General features: G+C 46.5%; 1 protein-coding gene across 6 annotated transcripts in view; it reads right to left on the reverse strand.

The window, feature by feature from the left end:
- LOC112239153 (estrogen-related receptor gamma) overlaps positions 1 to 20,902 on the reverse strand; it is a 310,010-nt gene that overhangs the window by 124,244 nt on the left and 164,864 nt on the right. For 4 of the 6 annotated variants that reach the window (XM_042330137.1, XM_042330135.1, XM_042330134.1 and 1 more), the window contains exon 2: positions 8,868 to 8,999. The exons of the other annotated variants lie outside the window; for them this stretch is intronic. In XM_042330137.1, the coding sequence (XP_042186071.1) occupies positions 8,868 to 8,998 (131 nt within the window). In that variant the 5' untranslated portion in view covers position 8,999. The remainder of the gene's footprint in view (positions 1 to 8,867; positions 9,000 to 20,902) is intronic. 6 annotated transcript variants of the gene reach the window in all.

A 20,902-nucleotide genomic window follows, 5' to 3' on the forward strand; every position in this document is an offset into this window, starting at 1 on the left:
GTGTGTGTGTCTGTCTGTCTGTCTGTCTGTCTGTCTGTGTCTGTCTGTGTCTGTGTGTGTCTGTCTGTCAGTGTGTGTGTCTGCATGTATGTCTGCCTGTGTGTCTGTGTGTGTGTGTCCAGTCAACACCCAGTCAATTCCCAGTCAATACCCAGTCAATATCCAGTCAATACCCAGTCAATACCCAGTCAATACCCAGTCAATATCCAGTCAATTCCCAGTCAATATCCAGTCAATATCCAGTCAAAACCCAGTCAATACCCAGTCAATACCCAGTCAATTCCCAGTCAATATCCAGTCAAAATCCAGTCAATATCCAGTCAATATCCAGTCAATACCCAGTCAATACCCAGTCAATATCCAGTCAATATCCAGTCAATACCCAGTCAATTCCCAGTCAATATCCAGTCAACACCCAGTCAATTCCCAGTCAATATCCAGTCAATATCCAGTCAATACCCAGTCAATATCCAGTCAATATCCAGTCAATACCCAGTCAATATCCAGTCAATATCCAGTCAATATCCAGTCAATATCCAGTCAATATCCAGTCAATATCCAGTCAATACCCAGTCAATATCCAGTCAATATCCAGTCAATATCCAGTCAATACCCAGTCAATATCCAGTCAATACCCAGTCAATACCCAGTCAATATCCAGTCAATATCCAGTCAATACCCAGTCAATTCCCAGTCAATATCCAGTCAACACCCAGTCAATTCCCAGTCAATATCCAGTCAATATCGCAAGACATGTTGCGAGAAATGTCCTGGTAGCAGAGATGTTTGGCCATGGCTCTGCCTGAAACACAAGGCCAATACCAGTCACATGCGCACAATATCCAGTCACACACACACACACACACACACACACACACACACACACACACACACACACACACACACACACACACACACACACACAATAGGCCCTATTAGCGTGGAGGGCTAACTGGTCACATCTGGCTGTATTTTACAGCAGGCAGTAAATCCAGCTAAAAGTCAGTGACTCATGATGCCACTGATGATCTGCATACATCTACATGTAATCTGCCAAACACTAACACTATACATCTACATTTAATCTGCCAAACACTAACACTATACATCTACATTTAATCTGCCAAACACTAACACTATACATCTACATTTAATCTGCCAAACACTAACACTATACATCTACATGTAATCTGCCAAACACTAACACTATACATCTACATTTAATCTGCCAAACACTAACACTATACATCTACATTTAATCTGCCAAACACTAACACTATACATCTACATTTAATCTGCCAAACACTAACACTGTACATCTACATTTAATCTGCCAAACACTAACACTATACATCTACATTTAATCTGCCAAACACTAACACTGTACATCTACATTTAATCTGCCAAACACTAACACTATACATCTACATTTAATCTGCCAAACACTAACACTATACATCTACATTTAATCTGCCAAACACTAACACTGTACATCTACATTTAATCTGCCAAACACTAACACTGTACATCTACATTTAATCTGCCAAACACTAACACTGTACATCTACATTTAATCTGCCAAACACTAACACTGTACATCTACATTTAATCTGCCAAACACTAACACTGTACATCTACATTTAATCTGCCAAACACTAACACTATACATCTACATTTAATCTGCCAAACACCAAACATCTACATGTAATCTGCCAAACACTAACACTATACATCTACATGTAATCTGCCAAACACTAACACTATACATCTACATTTAATCTGCCAAACACTAACACTATACATCTACATTTAATCTGCCAAACACCAAACATCTACATGTAATCTGCCAAACACTAACACTGTACATCTACATGTAATCTGCCAAACACTAACACTGTACATCTACATTTAATCTGCCAAACACTAACACTATACATCTACATTTAATCTGCCAAACACTAACACTATACATCTACATTTAATCTGCCAAACACTAACACTGTACATCTACATTTAATCTGCCAAACACTAACACTGTACATCTACATTTAATCTGCCAAACACTAACACTGTACATCTACATTTAATCTGCCAAACACTAACACATCTACATTTAATCTGCCAAACACTAACACTATACATCTACATGTAATCTGCCAAACACTAAAAGTATACATCTACATTTAATCTGCCAAACACTAACACTATACATCTACATTTAATCTGCCAAACACTAACACTGTACATCTACATTTAATCTGCCAAACACTAACAGTATACATCTACATGTAATCTGCCAAACACTAACACTATACATCTACATTTAATCTGCCAAACACTAACACTATACATCTACATTTAATCTGCCAAACACTAACACTATACATCTACATTTAATCTGCCAAACACTAACACTATACATCTACATTTAATCTGCCAAACACTAACACTATACATCTACATTTAATCTGCCAAACACTAACACCAAACATCTACATTTAATCTGCCAAACACTAACACTATACATCTACATTTAATCTGCCAAACACTAACACTATACATCTACATTTAATCTGCCAAACACTAACACTGTACATCTACATTTAATCTGCCAAACACTAACACTATACATCTACATTTAATCTGCCAAACACTAACACTATACATCTACATTTAATCTGCCAAACACTAACACTATACATCTACATTTAATCTGCCAAACACTAACACTATACATCTACATTTAATCTGCCAAACACTAACACTATACATCTACATTTAATCTGCCAAACACTAACACTGTACATCTACATTTAATCTGCCAAACACTAACAACACTATACATCTACATGTAATCTGCCAAACACTAACACTATACATCTACATTTAATCTGCCAAACACTAACACTGTACATCTACATTTAATCTGCCAAACACTAACACTATACATCTACATGTAATCTGCCAAACACTAACACTATACATCTACATGTAATCTGCCAAACACTAACACTATACATCTGCATTTATTCTGACAAACACAAAACATCTACATTTAATCTGCCAAACACCAACACTATACATCTGGAGGACAAGCCCCTTCTATTACCCCCATCCCAGTCACACACAAACACATTTGAGTTTAAATCAGTATTAATATCTTTATTTCTACCTCTCTACTCAATCTACCCACATCTTTCATATCTCCCTCTTTCACCTCTTTCCCTTCATCTCTCTCTCTCTCTCTCACTCTCCCTGATCTGTCTCTTCATATCGTGTGGCAGGTTGAATAATTCAGGCATCCGACTGACCGACCCAGAGTGTCCTGAGCTTGGCAGAGCTTTCCTCTCTAGCTCTACCTATTACCCCCCTCTTTACCTCTTTCCCCTTCTCTCTACCTCTCTCTACCTATATCCTCTATCCACCTCTCTCTACCTCTTTCCCCCTCTCTCTACCTCTATCCCCCTCTCTCTCCAATTATACCCTCCTCTCTACCTCTATCCCCCTCTACCTCTACCCCTCTCTACCTCTATCCCCCTCTCTCTACCTCTATCCCCCTCTCTCTACCTCTATCCCCCTCTCTCTACCTCTATCCCCCTCTCTCTACCTCCATCCCCCTCTCTCTACCTCTATCCCCCCCCTCTCTCTACCTCTATCCCCATCTCTCTACCTCTATGCCCCTCTCTCTACCCCCATCCCCCTCTCTCTACATCTATCCCCCTCTCTCTACCCGTATACCCCTCTCTACCTCTATCCCCCTCTCTTGACCTCTACCCCCCCTATATCTACCTCTATCCCCCTCTCTCTACCCGTATATCCCTCTCTACCTCTATTTCCCTCTCTCTACCTCTATCCCCCTCTCTCTACCCGTATATCCCTCTCTACCTCTATTTCCCTCTCTCTACCTCTATCCCCCTCTCTCTACCTCTATCCCCCTCTCTCTACCTCTATCCCCCTCTCTCTACCTCTATCCCCCTCTCTCTACCCGTATATCCCTCTCTACCTCTATTTCCCTCTCTCTACCTCTATCCCCCTCTCTCTACCTCTATCCCCCTCTCCCTACCTCTATCCCCCTCTCTCTACCTCTATCCCCCTCTCTCTACCCGTATATCCCTCTCTACCTCTATCCCCCTCTCTCTACCTCTATCCCCGCCACTCTACCTCTCTCTCTCTCTCTACCTCTATCCCCCCCCTCTCTACCTCTACCCCCTCTCTCTACCTCTACCCCCTCTCTCTACCTCTATCCCCTCTCTCTACCTCTATCCCCCTCTCTCTACCTCTATCCCCCTCTCTCTACCTCTATCCCCCTCTCTCTACCTCTATCTCTCTCTCTCTACCTCTATCCCCCTCTCTACCTCTATCACCCTCTCTCTACCTCTATCCCCCTCTCTCTCTATCCCTCTCTCTCCCCTATCTCTCTCTCTCTACCTCTATCCCCCTCTCTACCTCTATCCCCCTCTCTCTACCTCTACCCCCTCTCTCTACCTCTATCCCCCTCTCTCTACCTCTATCCCCCTCTCTCTACATCTATCCCCCTCTCTATCCCCCTCTCTCTATTCCCCTCACTCTACATCTATCCCCCTCTCTCTACATCTATCCCCTTCTCTCTACCTCTATCCCCATCTCTCTACCTCTATTCACCTCTCTCCAACTATACTCACCTCTCTCTACCCCTGTCCCCTCTCTCTACTTCTGACTACCTCTTTCCCCCTTTCTCTACCTCTATCCCCCTCTCTCTATTCCCCTCTCTCTACCTCTATCCCCGTCTCTCTACCTCTATCCCCTCTCTCTACCTCTATGCCCCTCTCTCTACCTCTATGCCCCTCTCTCTACCTCTATCCCCTCTCTCTACCTCTATCCCCTCTCTCTATCCCCCCCTCTCTCTACCTCTATCCCCCTCTCTCTACCTCTATCCCCTCTCTCTACCTCTATCCCCTCTCTCTACCTCTATCCCCCTCTCTACCTCTATCCCCCTCTCTACCTCTATCCCCCTCTCTCTACCTCTATCCCCTCACTCTACCTCTATCCCCCTCTGTCTACCTCTATCCCCCTCTCTACCTCTATCCCCATCTTCTCTCTATTCTCTCTATCCCCCTCTCTACCCTATCCCCCTCTACTCTACCTCTATCCCCCTCTCTCTCCTCTATCCCCTCTCTATTCTACCTCTCTATCCCCCTCTTGCCAACTCTCTACCCCCCCTCTCTCTCTCTATCCACCTCTCTCTACCTCTACCCCTCTCTCTCTCTCTATCCCCTCTCTCTACCTCTATCCCCCTCTCTCTACCTCTATCCCCCTCTCTCTCTCTCTATCCCCTCTCTCTACCTCTATCCCCCTCTTGCCCTCTACCCCCTCTCTCTCTCTCTATCCACCTCTCTCTACCTCTACCCCCTTCTCTCTCTCTATCCCCCTCTCTCTACCTCTATCCCCCTCTCTCTCCTCTATCCCCTCTCTCTACCTCTATCCCCCTCTCTGCCAACTCTACCCCCTTCTCTCTCTCTATCCCCTCTCTCTACCTCTACCCCCCTCTCTCTCTCTATCCCCTCTCTCTACCTCTATCCCCCTCTCTCTACCTCTATCCCCCCCCTCTCTCTCTCTATCCCCCTCTCTCTACCTCTATCCCCCCTTGCCAACTCTATCCCCTCTCTCTCTCTCTATCCACCTCTCTCTACCTCTACCCCCTTCTCTCTCTCTATCCCCCCTACCTCTCTCTACCTCTATCCCCTATCCCCTCTCTCTACCTCTATCCCCTCTCTCTACCTCTATCCCCCTCTCTCTACCTCTATCCCCCTCTCTACCCCCCCCTCTCTCTCCTCTATCCACCTCTCTCTACCTCTACCCCCTTCTCTCTCTCTCTATCCCCTCTCTCTACCTCTACCCCCTCTCTCTCTCTATCCCCCTCTCTCTACCTCTACCCCCTCTCTCTCTCTATCCCCTCTCTCTACCTCTATCCCCCTCTCTCTCTCTCTATCCCCTCTCTCTACCTCTATCCCCCTCTCTCTACCTCTATCCCCTCTCTCTCTCTATCCACCTCTACCCTTGCCAACCCCCCCCTCTCTCTCTATCCACCTCTCTCTACCTCTACCCCCTTCTCTCTCTCTATCCCCTCTCTCTACCTCTACCCCCTTCTCTCTCTCTATCCACCTCTCTCTACCTCTATCCCCCTCTCTCTACCTCTATCCCCCTCTCTACCTCTACCCCCTCTCTCTACCTCTATCCCCTCTCTCTACCTCTACCCCCTTCTCTCTCTCTATCCACCTCTCTCTACCTCTATCCCCCTCTCTCTACCTCTATCCCCCTCTCTCTACCTCTATCCCCCTCTCTCTACCTCTACCCCCTCTCTCTACCTCTATCCCTCTCTCTACCTCTACCCCCTTCTCTCTCTCTATCCACCTCTCTCTACCTCTATCCCCTCTCTCTACCTCTATCCCCTCTCTCTACCTCTATCCCCCTCTCTCTCTCTATCCACCTCTCTCTACCTCTACCCCCTTCTCTCTCTCTATCCCCTCTCTCTACCTCCTCTTGTCTATCTGTTTCTCTTCTGTATCAGTCTCTGCTCCACCTCTCCATACAAACTCCATATCCTTTTTCATCTCTGCTCCACCTCTCCATACAAACTCCATATCCCTTTTTCATCTCTGCTCCACCTCTCCATACAAACTCCATATCCCTTTTTCATCTCTGCTCCACCTCTCCTCTCCATATCCCTTTTTCTCTCTGCTCCACCTATCTGTTTCTCTTCTGTATCAGTCTCTGCTCCACCTCTCCATACAAACTCCATATCCCTTTTTCATTGTACCTCTTTCTACATTCTTTCTCCTCTTTTGTCACTGTTTTACACACACTATTTCTCTATCTTGACTTCTCTCCTTCTTTCTCAGTCTCCCTCTCTCTTTCTCCATGGTCACTAACATGTTCATTGAAGCAGTCAGACACAGCAGCAAAGGAAACAGACCCAAACAGTAACCCTAACCACATTATAAACACAACCACAATCCAACCATAACATAATCGCAAACACAATTTTAAATACACCCACTGCCAATTATTAAACACTAAAACTAACCCCAAATTACAAAGTATACCATCACTGCTGAAACAACACAGAGACGCTTTTAATGAACCTTCAGACGTAAGCCAAACCAAAGCATTTAAAAACATCACAACGGTGAACAAGCAACAAACATGTTTTCAGATGCTCACTGCCACCAGGGAAACAGAACAACACAATAACAAAGCAACCACGTGTAATACCCTTGTTAAAATCAACTATGGAGTTTATTTGTTATAATTAATTGGTATTAGATTTAAAAGGTGATTGAATGCTGCTGAATTGTTATGTCGTTAATGCATTTCTTTTGAATGAATATTCCTTTAAAGAACAAGTGAAATAGGTTGATTTACTTTTAGGTTTTGACCAATAAGGTAGCTTGTTAAGCTGAGGCCAATGGGAGAGTTGACCTGGTCAACAGGAGGCCTGGGAAAGAGACGTTGAAGAAAGAGGGAGAGAAAAAGAAAGAAAAACTATAAAAGAAGACGAGAAAAGTTCAACAAAACCCATATCTACAGAGTTTTGAATGGAAATATTGATTTTATTTTATTAATGAGTTATTATTATTTCATTAAGAAAAACTTAGTAGAGATTGAAGCTACAGTTTCATTGTGGAGGTATTTGACAGCCTCGAGGTTAGCCTAGCGTCGTGCGAGAACTGGAGAGAATTACTTGTGGAAGATTAACGAGTTCATGTTACCATGGGATATGTGTTGCTGCTAAGGAGTACTGTCTGCATTGATAGCTGTGCATCTTGTGAAGACACCTGCACGGAACTGCTATACTTCGCTGAGGAAATACATAGGAGTAGTGAGTAACCACAACGGTGGGGTGCTTCGGGACTTTATGTGTGTCGCCATTTTTGGGGCGGAGCTCCAACGCGCGCCAACGGGTTTAACCAAGCTTGCAATTCATTCGGACATGGGTTGTGAAAAATCATTGGGGTTTATTATTTATTTATTTTGATGTGGTACAATGAAAATGTGATAATATACATCTTGAACCTTATGTCTGTTGCGTTGGTCATTTACTGTTTCAGTTTCATTTAATGCATGGGAAAGCATATCCTTATATAATAACAACAATCTATAATCATTCTATCTGAAATGAATCCCCTAGTTTGTCATCATCCTAGTGAGTTTATAATAGGGATTCTTATTGGAGATGTGCTTCTCAACTAATATCCCAAGCTGTTCAGATATTCTAAGTAAGGTAATATCATGAGAGTCACATTTGAGCCTGGTGAGAGGGTTACACATTAAACAGCAGCCAGCCCAGTAACCCTTGTACACAACAACTAGCTAGCTGCCCATTAAAGTGTCAACACAACTTAGTGTCAGCTACTGTACTCCGACTAACCTCATCACAGACCTGGGGATCATTCAGGTGGGGGAAATGTACTGAACATTATAAAAACATTCTACAACATTCTGTTCCCTCCTGAACGCAGCCCAGACCCTTTATCACTGTAATCTAAACCTACAGAAGGATTATAGTAGTAGTGGGAGCTGTACAGTGGCACACTGGATGAATGGTAAATTATGGAGGAGACAAAGACACACACACACACACACACACACACACTAACAAAAACAACACATTTTATCTTCACACACTAAGACATTGAGACATGGAAAAGACAACAGTACTTTGAATTGGCTTTTGATGTAGTGTGTATCTGTGCTTTTGTGTGTGTGTGTGTGTGTGTGTGTGTGTGTGTGTGTGTGTCTTTGTCTCCTCCATAATTTACCATTCATCCAGTGTGCCACTGTACAGCTCCCACTACTACTATAATCCTTCAGCATGTTTCCTCTCTTACCTTGGGTTATAAAGTGCATGTGTGTCACGCATGTGAGAGGCGTCGAGGTCGTAAGTCTGGTGCATTCTCCACGCGCTGCCACATTTGCCGTATTTATCTTCGCTATTAACCTGGGCCTTTGATAAGTTCATTCTACAACACAGAGAATCACAGGGAACAGGGGGTCAGATAGGAGCAGCAGTCTGGGGAGGAGAACACAGAGACAGTAGGACTGACACCTCAAACAGACAGGGAACAGGGGGTCAGATAGGAGCAGCAGTCTGGGGAGGAGAACACAGAGACAGTAGGCCTGACACCTCAAACAGACAGGGAACAGGGGGTCAGATAGGAGCAGCAGTCTGGGGAGGAGAACACATAGACAGTAGGCCTGACACCTCAAACAGACAGGGAACAGGGGGTCAGATAGGAGCAGCAGTCTGGGGAGGAGAACACAGAGACAGTAGGACTGACACCTCAAACAGACAGGGAACAGGGGGTCAGATAGGAACAGCAGTCTGGGGAGAAGAACACAGAGACAGTAGGACTGACACCTCAAACAGACAGGGAACAGGGGGTCAGATAGGAGCAGCAGTCTGGGGAGGAGAACACAGAGACAGTAGGACTGACACCTCAAACAGACAGGGACCAGGGGGTCAGATAGGAGCAGCAGTTTGGGGAGGAGAACACATAGACAGTAGGCCTGACACCTCAAACAGACAGGGAACAGGGGGTCAGATAGGAGCAGCAGTCTGGGGAGGAGAACACAGAGACAGTAGGACTGACACCTCAAACAGACAGGGAACAGGGGGTCAGATAGGAGCAGCAGTCTGGGGAGGAGAACACAGAGACAGTAGGACTGACACCTCAAACAGACAGGGAACAGGGGGTCAGATAGGAGCAGCAGTCTGGGGAGGAGAACACAGAGACAGTAGGACTGACACCTCAAACAGACAGGGAACAGGGGGTCAGTTAGGAGCAGCAGTCTGGGGAGGAGAACACATAGACAGTAGGCCTGACACCTCAAACAGACAGGGAACAGGGGGTCAGATAGGAGCAGCAGTCTGGGGAGGAGAACACATAGACAGTAGGACTGACACCTTAAACAGACAGGGAACAGGGGGTCAGATAGGAGCAGCAGTCTGGGGAGGAGAACACAGAGACAGTAGGACTGACACCTCAAACAGACAGGGAACAGGGGGTCAGATAGGAGCAGCAGTCTGGGGAGGAGAACACATAGACAGTAGGACTGACACCTTAAACAGACAGGGAACAGGGGGTCAGATAGGAGCAGCAGTCTGGGGAGGAGAACACAGAGACAGTAGGACTGACACCTCAAACAGACAGGGAACAGGGGGACAGATAGGAGCAGCAGTCTGGGGAGGAGAACACATAGACAGTAGGCCTGACACCTCAAACAGACAGGGAACAGGGGGTCAGATAGGAGCAGCAGTCTGGGGAGAAGAACACAGAGACAGTAGGACTGACACCTCAAACAGACAGGGAACAGGGGGTCAGATAGGAGCAACAGTCTGGGGAGGAGAACACAGAGACAGTAGGACTGACACCTCAAACAGACAGGGACCAGGGGGTCAGATAGGAGCAGCAGTCTGGGGAGGAGAACACATAGACAGTAGGCCTGACACCTCAAACAGACAGGGAACAGGGGGTCAGATAGGAGCAGCAGTCTGGGGAGGAGAACACATAGACAGTAGGACTGACACCTTAAACAGACAGGGAACAGGGGGTCAGATAGGAGCAGCAGTCTGGGGAGGAGAACACAGAGACAGTAGGACTGACACCTCAAACAGACAGGGAACAGGGGGTCAGATAGGAGCAGCAGTCTGGGGAGGAGAACACATAGACAGTAGGCCTGACACCTCAAACAGACAGGGAACAGGGGGTCAGATAGGAGCAGCAGACTGGGGAGGAGAACACATAGACAGTAGGACTGACACCTTAAACAGACAGGGAACAGGGGGTCAGATAGGAGCAGCAGTCTGGGGAGGAGAACACAGAGACAGTAGGACTGACACCTCAAACAGACAGGGAACAGGGGGTCAGATAGGAGCAGCAGTCTGGGGAGGAGAACACATAGACAGTAGGCCTGACACCTCAAACAGACAGGGAACAGGGGGTCAGATAGGAGCAGCAGTCTGGGGAGGAGAACACATAGACAGTAGGACGGACACCTTAAACAGACAGGGAACAGGGGGTCAGATAGGAGCAGCAGTCTGGGGAGGAGAACACATAGACAGTAGGCCTGACACCTCAAACAGACAGGGAACAGGGGGTCAGATAGGAGCAGCAGTCTGGGGAGGAGAACACAGAGACAGTAGGACTGACACCTCAAACAGACAGGGAACAGGGGGTCAGATAGGAGCAGCAGTCTGGGGAGGAGAACCCATAGACAGTAGGACTGACACCTCAAACAGACAGGGAACAGGGGGTCAGATAGGAGCAGCAGTCTGGGGAGGCGAACACATAGACAGTAGGCCTGACACCTCAAACAGACAGGGAACAGGGGGTCAGATAGGAGCAGCAGTCTGGGGAGGAGAACACATAGACAGTAGGCCTGACACCTCAAACAGACAGGGAACAGGGGGTCAGATAGGAGCAGCAGTCTGGGGAGGAGAACACAGAGACAGTAGGACTGACACCTCAAACAGACAGGGAACAGGGGGTCAGATAGGAGCAGCAGTCTGGGGAGAAGAACACAGAGACAGTAGGACTGACACCTCAAACAGACAGGGAACAGGGGGTCAGATAGGAGCAGCAGTCTGGGGAGGAGAACACATAGACAGTAGGCCTGACACCTCAAACAGACAGGGAACAGGGGGTCAGATAGGAGCAGCAGTCTGGGGAGGAGAACACAGAGACAGTAGGACTGACACCTCAAACAGACAGGGAACAGGGGGTCAGATAGGAGCAGCAGTCTGGGGAGGTGAACACATAGACAGTAGGACTGACACCTCAAACAGACAGGGAACAGGGGGTCAGATAGGAGCAGCAGTCTGGGGAGGAGAACACATAGACAGTAGGCCTGACACCTCAAACAGACAGGGAACAGGGGGTCAGATAGGAGCAGCAGTCTGGGGAGGAGAACACAGAGACAGTAGGACTGACACCTCAAACAGACAGGGAACAGGGGGTCAGATAGGAGCAGCAGTCTGGGGAGAAGAACACAGAGACAGTAGGACTGACACCTCAAACAGACAGGGAACAGGGGGTCAGATAGGAGCAGCAGTCTGGGGAGGAGAACACAGAGACAGTAGGACTGACACCTCAAACAGACAGGGAACAGGGGGTCAGATAGGAGCAGCAGTCTGGGGAGGAGAACACATAGACAGTAGGCCTGACACCTCAAACAGACAGGGAACAGGGGGTCAGATAGGAGCAGCAGTCTGGGGAGGAGAACACATAGACAGTAGGACTGACACCTCAAACAGACAGACAGGGAACAGGGGGTCAGATAGGAGCAGCAGTCTGGGGAGGAGAACACAGAGACAGTAGGACTGACACCTCAAACAGACAGGGAACAGGGGGTCAGATAGGAGCAGCAGTCTGGGGAGGAGAACACATAGACAGTAGGACTGACACCTCAAACAGACAGGGAACAGGGGGTCAGATAGGAGCAGCAGTCTGGGGAGGAGAACACAGAGACAGTAGGACTGACACCTCAAACAGACAGGGAACAGGGGGTCAGATAGGAGCAGCAGTCTGGGGAGGAGAACACATAGACAGTAGGCCTGACACCTCAAACAGACAGGGAACAGGGGGTCAGATAGGAGCAGCAGTCTGGGGAGGAGAACACAGAGACAGTAGGACTGACACCTCAAACAGACAGGGAACAGGGGGTCAGATAGGAGCAGCAGTCTGGGGAGGAGAACACATAGACAGTAGGCCTGACACCTCAAACAGACAGGGAACAGGGGGTCAGATAGGAGCAGCAGTCTGGGGAGGAGAACACATAGACAGTAGGACTGACACCTCAAACAGACAGGGAACAGGGGGTCAGATAGGAGCAGCAGTCTGGGGAGGAGAACACAGAGACAGTAGGACTGACACCTCAAACAGACAGGGAACAGGGGGTCAGATAGGAGCAGCAGTCTGGGGAGGAGAACACATAGACAGTAGGCCTGACACCTCAAACAGACAGGGAACAGGGGGTCAGATAGGAGCAGCAGTCTGGGGAGGAGAACACATAGACAGTAGGACTGACACCTCAAACAGACAGGGAACAGGGGTCAGATAGGAGCAGCAGTCTGGGGAGGAGAACACAGAGACAGTAGGACTGACACCTCAAACAGACAGGGAACAGGGGGTCAGATAGGAGCAGCAGTCTGGGGAGGAGAACACATAGAGTTAACCTGTACCACAGCACATGTAAAAACACTTGCTTCAAGGTGGATGTAAGTTCAGCATGAGGGGCATATTTCAGCAATGTATTTCACTACATTAGTTATTGATAGATGATTGCTACTTTTCAACATTAACGATATACGGTGGATGTAGCACAGCCATTTAGGAAATTATATTTTGAATGCCCCCAACTGTACATACTACACGGTGGTCAGACAGGACACCTGACTGCAATGGAACAGGTTTACCTGTAACAGCACATTAAAAACACTTGCTTCAAGGTGGATGAAGTTCAGCATGAGGGGCATACTTCAGCAATGTATTTCACTACATTAGACAGACTAGAGGAACTTTTCAACATTTACTAACGATACCTGGATGTAGCACAGACTATTTAGGAACATATTTTGAATGCCCCCAACGCTACCTGGTCAGACAGGACACCTGACTGCAATGGAACAGGTTTACTAACGCTACCTTAGACAGACTAGAGGAACAGGTTTACTAACGCTACCTTAGACAGACTAGAGGAACAGGTTTACTAACGCTACCTTAGACAGACTAGAGGAACAGGTTTACTAACGCTACCTTAGACAGACTAGAGACTCAGAATATTACAGACAGACAGACAGAGAGAGGCAGAGAGACAGACAGACAGACAGACAGACAGACAGACAGACAGACAGACAGACAGACAGACAGACAGACAGACAGACAGACAGACAGACAGACAGACAGACAGACAGACAGACAGACAGAGAGAGGAGAGACAGACAGACAGACAGACAGACAGACAGACAGACAGACAGACAGACAGACAGACAGACAGACAGAGAGACAGACAGACAGACAGACAGACAGACAGACAGACAGACAGACAGAGAGAGACAGACAGACAGACAGACAGACAGACAGACAGACAGACAGACAGACAGACAGACAGACAGACAGACAGACAGACAGAGAGAGGACAGACAGACAGACAGACAGACAGACGGAGAGAGACAGACAGACAGACAGACAGACAGACAGACAGACAGACAGACAGACAGACAGACAGGACTTGTATATACAGTATGCACATCATGGGGCCTATACAGTATAAGATGACAACAGATGCTGCTTACGAACACTTTTTATGGCCTATCTTAATGTTTACCGACATCTGTGACAGGCCGCATGCACAGCAGAGGTTGTTCATGGTCAATGTTTAACAGCTGCATTTACCGGACAGTATTACTTAGGAAAGGGGTGTGTGTGTGACATGAATAGAAGCCTTCCTGGACAGTTATAATACGCAACGGGTATTATTGGTCTTGGGATAAAAAGCAAGGAAAGGGGATGGACTGTTAGCTGTCAATCAAGTCCCACCTCTGCATCAGGGGAGGAGCTGTCTACAGGGTGATAAGGTAACCCCCGGCAATGGAATCAGAATCATCGTCTGAAAATGTTTTAAAAAAAAGTTTTTTAAAAGTGCAGAAAAGTACGGACAGTCCAGACAGTTTGACGTCACTGAGAGGAAACTGTGTGTGTGTGTGCGTGTATGTGTGTGTGTGTGTGTGTAATGAAATTGCCAGGTGCCCTACATTAAAAGAGAAAACCAGGGAAAGACCCCTAGACTAATAATAAAATAAAAAAATCAGAACGTGAAAAAATAGAGGGTCAAATTTAGACATTCCACTACAAAGGAAATGTCTTAAAACTCACTAAAATCACTGTAATTGAAAATCAAAAACACTCATCTAAATATGGGCAGCAAATCTGTGAAAACACTCATCTAAATGTGGGCAGCAAATCTGTGAAAACATTCATCTAAATGTGGGCAGCAAATCTGTGAAAACACTCATCTGAATGTGGGCAGCAAATCTGTGAAAACACTCATCTAAATGTGGGCAGCAAATCTGTGACAACACTCATCTAAATGTGGGCAGCAAATCTGTGAAAACACTCATCTAAATGTGGGCAGCAAATCTGTGAAAACACTCATCTGAATGTGGGCAGCAAATCTGTGAAAACACTCATCTAAATGTGGGCAGCAAATCTGTGAAAACACTCATCTAAATGTGGGCAGCAAATCTGTGAAAACACTCATCTAAATGTGGGCAGCAAATCTGTGAAAACACTCATCTAAATGTGGGCAACAAATCTGTGAAAACACTCATCTGAATGTGGGCAGCAAATCTGTGAAAACACTCATCTAAATGTGGGCAGCAAATCTGTGAAAACACTCATCTAAATGTGGGCAGCAAATCTGTGAAAGTGTATAAAAGGCTAATGGTAATACCTTCACTCTGTTTTCTCTCCAGATTCATCTCTTTCCTTTTTTCTTTCATTCTGTCTATTCAGCCTAATAAAATTATTTTATATATTATAATACACATTTATTATAATAATTGTTAATTTGGGTATGAGACAAAATCATTTTAGATAAAGAATGTGATAATCTGGTAGTCCTTTCATTTTTGTGTAATACGTTGTGTCTGTTGTTATCTCCATGTGTGTATCAGTAAATACGTCAGAACATGGACCTCACATACTGATAAAGACAAGTTTACCACACAAACACAGACACACTGGAACACTGTGTGTGTGTGTGTGTGTGTGTGTGTGTGTGTGTGTGTGTGTGTGTGTGTGTGTGTGTGTGTGTAAATCCATGCCTGCATGCATATATGTACGCCTGTGTCCATGTGTACAAGCCTATACGTGTGTGCATGTACAGAGAGAGAACACTCAGTCCTGATGGTGTGTGTGTGTGTGTGTGTGTGTGTGTGTGTGTGTGTGTGTGTGTGTGTGTGTGTGTGTGTGTGTGTGTGTGTGTGTGTGTGTGTGTGTGTGTGTGTGTGGCTGGCCAGGCCGGCAGGCTATGGCAAAGTAGAGAAAGGCCCGTGTGTGTAATGTGTTGGCTTTAGTTCCAGTTGAGTGAACAGGATGAATGGATACGGTTCTGCAGACAGGGCCGGCTCCAACACACAGCCACGGACAAGCCCCGGCTCAGCCCAGCTCAGCGTTCTATCTACTGTAGGGGCTCAACTCAATACAGCGCCTGCCGCATGCTACGTATTCACTTACATTAGCAAAAATGCTAAAATACCAACGTCGAGCAGTGGGATTAGCACACCATTGCTTTATTACATTACGCTTGTGGTGTGATAATCGGATTGAGTTTTAAACCTTACCTTCATAAAATATAAAAGGTTATTTGGGGAGAAAGACCATTACTTTGGAGAGGGTTTAGTCTACAATATATACAGCACAGCAGCAGTGTTAGGAGACACGCTGCTTATCTTGTACTTTTAGGAGGAGAATTAGGAGAATTGTAGGAGGACATTTTTTGAGACTTGCCTGGTTAAACTTTTTTTTTAAATCACAAAATAAACGCTGCATTATTTTATACTAAATATATTTTTATTTCAAGAAAAAATTCACGTAAACAAAATATATATTAATAATAAATGTTACTGAAAACAACTTAACTTAAATACTTATGGTCTCAAATCAAAGCCTAAAAATAAAATATTACTTTCAGTTAGCAGCAGGCAAAGCAAAATACAGAAGTCAATTAAAAAAATTCACACATTGTGCACAAGTTAACATTAAACTACTAATTAGTACAAATATCTTTCCCACGTAACAACAACTTAATACACTACCACCAGAGAGACAGACACACCTGACCCCTATACATACAACACTAGCATACCACCAGAGAGACAGACACACCTGACCCCTATACATACATCACTACCATACCACCAGAGAGACAGACACACCTGACCCCTATACATACATCACTACCATACCACCAGAGAGACAGACACACCTGACCCCTATACATACAACACTACCATACCACCAGAGAGACAGACACACCTGACCCCTATACATACATCACTACCATACCACCAGAGAGACAGACACACCTGACCCCTATACATACAACACTACCATACCACCAGAGAGACAGACACACCTGACCCCTATACATACATCACTACCATACCACCAGAGAGACAGACACACCTGACCCCTATACATACAACACTACCATACCATCAGAGAGACAGACACACCTGACCCTATACATACAACACTACCATACCACCAGAGAGACAGACACACCTGACCCCTATACATACATCACTACCATACCACCAGAGAGACAGACACACCTGACCCCTATACATACATCACTACCATACCACCAGAGAGACAGACACACCTGACCCCTATACATACAACACTACCATACCACCAGAGAGACAGACACACCTGACCCCTATACATACAACACTACCATACCACTAGAGAGACAGACACACCTGACCCCTATACATACATCACTACCATACCACCAGAGAGACAGACAGAGCAAGAGAGAGTGACAGAGCAAGAGAGAGATAGAGAGAGAGAGAAAGAGACAGAAAGAGAGAGAGATAGAGAGATAGAGAGATAGAGAGAGAGAGAGAGAGCGAGAGAGAGACAGAGAGAGAGAGAGCGAGAGAGAGAGAGAGAGAGAGAGAGACAGAGAGAGAGAGAAAGAGAGAGAGAGAGAGATAGAGAGATAGAAAGAGAGAGAGAGAGAGAGAGAGAGAGAGAGAAGAGAGAGAGAGAGAGAGAGAGAGAGAGAGAGAGAGAGAGAGAGAGAGAGAGAGAGAGAGAGAGAGAGAGATAGAGAAGATAGAAAGAGAGAGAGAGAGAGAGAGAGAGAGAGAGATAGAAAGAGAGAGAGGGAGAGAGAGAGAGAGAGAGAGAGAGAGAGAGAGAGAGAGAGAGAGAGAGAGAACGTGACTGCCATCTCAGTACTCTCAGAGTCCAGAGAGAGGAGGAGCGGAAATCAACAAAAGTATGTGATAAAATGGAGGTCTGGAAGAAGGGGAGGTGTGGACCCTCAGGAGGAGTATGTCAGGGACTAACCAAGTCTAGACCCAGGCTGTATAAACCAACAATAACAAGATATGTCGGCTTACAGTGATACAGAACAAGCATCATGCAGTACTTGGAGAATTGGAGAAGAGAGTCAGAATTTTTATACATTAACGTATAATGTATTGTAATATTTCCTACTTTTAAAAATAAAACCCAAACTTGTCAGAATAAATCTCTGCTTCAAAACTATAATTTCACAATGAGAAATAATGGACTGATGTTGTATATAAAGGAATGTACAGTATTTAAAAGGAAAAGGGATTGGATAGGAGAAGAGGAGAGTATGATAGAACAGTAGCGAAGGAGAGAAAGGAACTGATGGGGACAGAGAGAAGAGAAGCGAGAAAGGCACTGAGCGGGACAGAGAGAAGAGAAGAGAGAGAGGAACTGAGAGGGGAACTGAGAGAGGAACTGAGGGGGACAGAGAAGAGGAGAGAGAAAGGAACTGAGGGGGACAGAGAGAGGAACTGAGGGGGACAGAGAGAAGAGAAGAGAGAGAGGAACTGAGAGGGGAACTGAGAGAGGAACTGAGGGGGACAGAGAAGAGGAGAGAGAAAGGAACTGAGGGGGACAGAGAGAAGAGAAGAGAGAGAGGAACTGAGAGAGGAACTGAGAGAGGAACTGAGGGGGACAGATAAGAGGAGAGAGAAAGGAACTGATGGGGACAGAGAGAAGAGAAGAGAGAGAGGAATTGAGAGAGGAACTGAGGGGGACAGAGAGAAGAGAAGAGACAAAGGAACTGAGGGGGACAGAGAGAAGAGAAGAGAGAGAGGAACTGAGAGAGGAACTGAGGGGGACAGAGAGAAGAGAAGAGAGAGAGGTACTGAGAGAGGAACTGAGGGGGACAGAGAGAAGAGACAAAGGAACTGAGGGGGACAGAGAGAAGAGAAGAGAGAGTGGAACTGAGAGGGGAACTGAGAGAGGAAGAGAGAAGAGAAGAGAAGAACTGAGGGGGACAGAAAGAAGAGAAGAGAGAGAGAGAGGAACTGAGAGAGGAACTGAGGGGGACAGAGAGAAGAGACAAAGGAACTGAGGGGGACAGAGAGAAGAGAAGAGAGAGTGGAACTGAGAGGGGAACTGAGAGAGGAAGTGAGAGAAGAGAAGAGAAGAACTGAGGGGGACAGAAAGAAGAGAAGAGAGAGAGGAACTGAGAGAGGAACTGAGGGGGACAGAGAGAAGAGACAAAGGAACTGAGGGGGACAGAGAGAAGAGAAGAGAGAGTGGAACTGAGAGGGAACTGAGAGAGGAAGTGAGAGAAGAGAAGAGAAGAACTGAGGGGGACAGAAAGAAGAGAAGAGAGAGAGGAACTGAGAGAGGAACTGAGGGGGACAGAGAGAAGAGAAGAGAGAAAGGAACTGAGGGGGACAGAGAGAAGAGAAGAGAGAGTGGAACTGAGAGGGGAACTGAGAGAGGAAGTGAGAGAAGAGAAGAGAAGAACTGAGGGGGACAGAAAGAAGAGAAGAGAGAGAGGAACTGAGAGAGGAACTGAGGGGACAGAGAGAAGAGAAGAGAGAAAGGAACTGAGGGGGACAGAGAGAAGAGAAGAGAGAGTGGAACTGAGAGGGGAACTGAGAGAGGAGGTGAGAGAAGAGAAGAGAAGAACTGAGGGGGACAGAAAGAAGAGAAGAGAGAGAGGAACTGAGAGAGGAACTGAGGGGGACAGAGAGAAGAGAAGAGAGAAAGGAACTGAGGGGGACAGAGAGAAGAGAAGAGAGAGAGGAACTGAGAGGGGAACTGAGAGAGGAGGTGAGAGAAGAGAAGAGAGAGGGGAACTGAGGGGGACAGAGAGAATAGAAGAGAGAGGGGAACTGAGGGGGACAGAGAGAATAGAAGAGAGAGGGGAACTGAGGGGGACAGAGAGAAGAGAAGAGAGAGAGGAACTGAGGGGGACAGAGAGAAGAGAAGAGAGAGAGGAACTGAGAGGGGAACTGAGGGGGCATCTGTGAAAGAACATTAACCTATAGGGTTCTACATAAACCTATTTCACACTCGTCAGAAGCTGTAAGAATTTGATTTGTAAGGAGCGCACACACACACACACACACACACACACACACACACACACACACACACACACACACACACACACGGATTAGCACACAGGACATTGAGCAAAATTACGCCAAGTACCTGTGTGTGTGTCCATGCCTTGCTGATGCTTAGTTACTCACTCAAGTGTTGCTGGTCCATCTGTGAATGGAAGGCCCGTGACTGTGCGTGTGTGAGGGTATGTGTGTGTGTGATGGTGAAGCTGTGATTGATGAGACAGGTGCCATTCTTCCTAATGCAGAAGCAGGAGCCCTGAGGAGCACAAATGCCACCACTGGCCTCCCCCTGTCCTTCCTCCCCTCTGCCCCGAAACACCCAGAGGAGAGTACTGACTTACCCAGGGGAGAGTAGTGACTCACCCAGAGGAGAGTAGTGACTCACCCAGGGGAGAGTAGTGACTCACCCAGAGGAAAGTAGTGACTCACCCAGAGGAGAGTGGTGACTCACCCAGAGGAAAGTAGTGACTCACCCAGAGGAGAGTAGTGCCTCACCCAGAGGAAAGTAGTGACTCACCCAGAGGAAAGCAGTGACTCACCCAGAGGAAAGTAGTGCCTCACCCAGAGGGAAGTAGTGACTCACTGTTTACTTAATGCTGTGTCTGTTCTGTTCTGTGTTTTTACGGGTGTGTGATGGGTATAGTCAGGAGCAGGTGGGTAGTTCAGAATGGCCGTGGGATGTTAGCATTAGTGTGTGTGTGTGTGTTGGGGGAAGGTGGGGTTCGA

This window comes from Oncorhynchus tshawytscha, linkage group LG11 (assembly GCF_018296145.1).
Source record: "Oncorhynchus tshawytscha isolate Ot180627B linkage group LG11, Otsh_v2.0, whole genome shotgun sequence".
In the NCBI taxonomy this organism is placed as follows: Eukaryota; Metazoa; Chordata; class Actinopteri; order Salmoniformes; family Salmonidae; genus Oncorhynchus; species Oncorhynchus tshawytscha.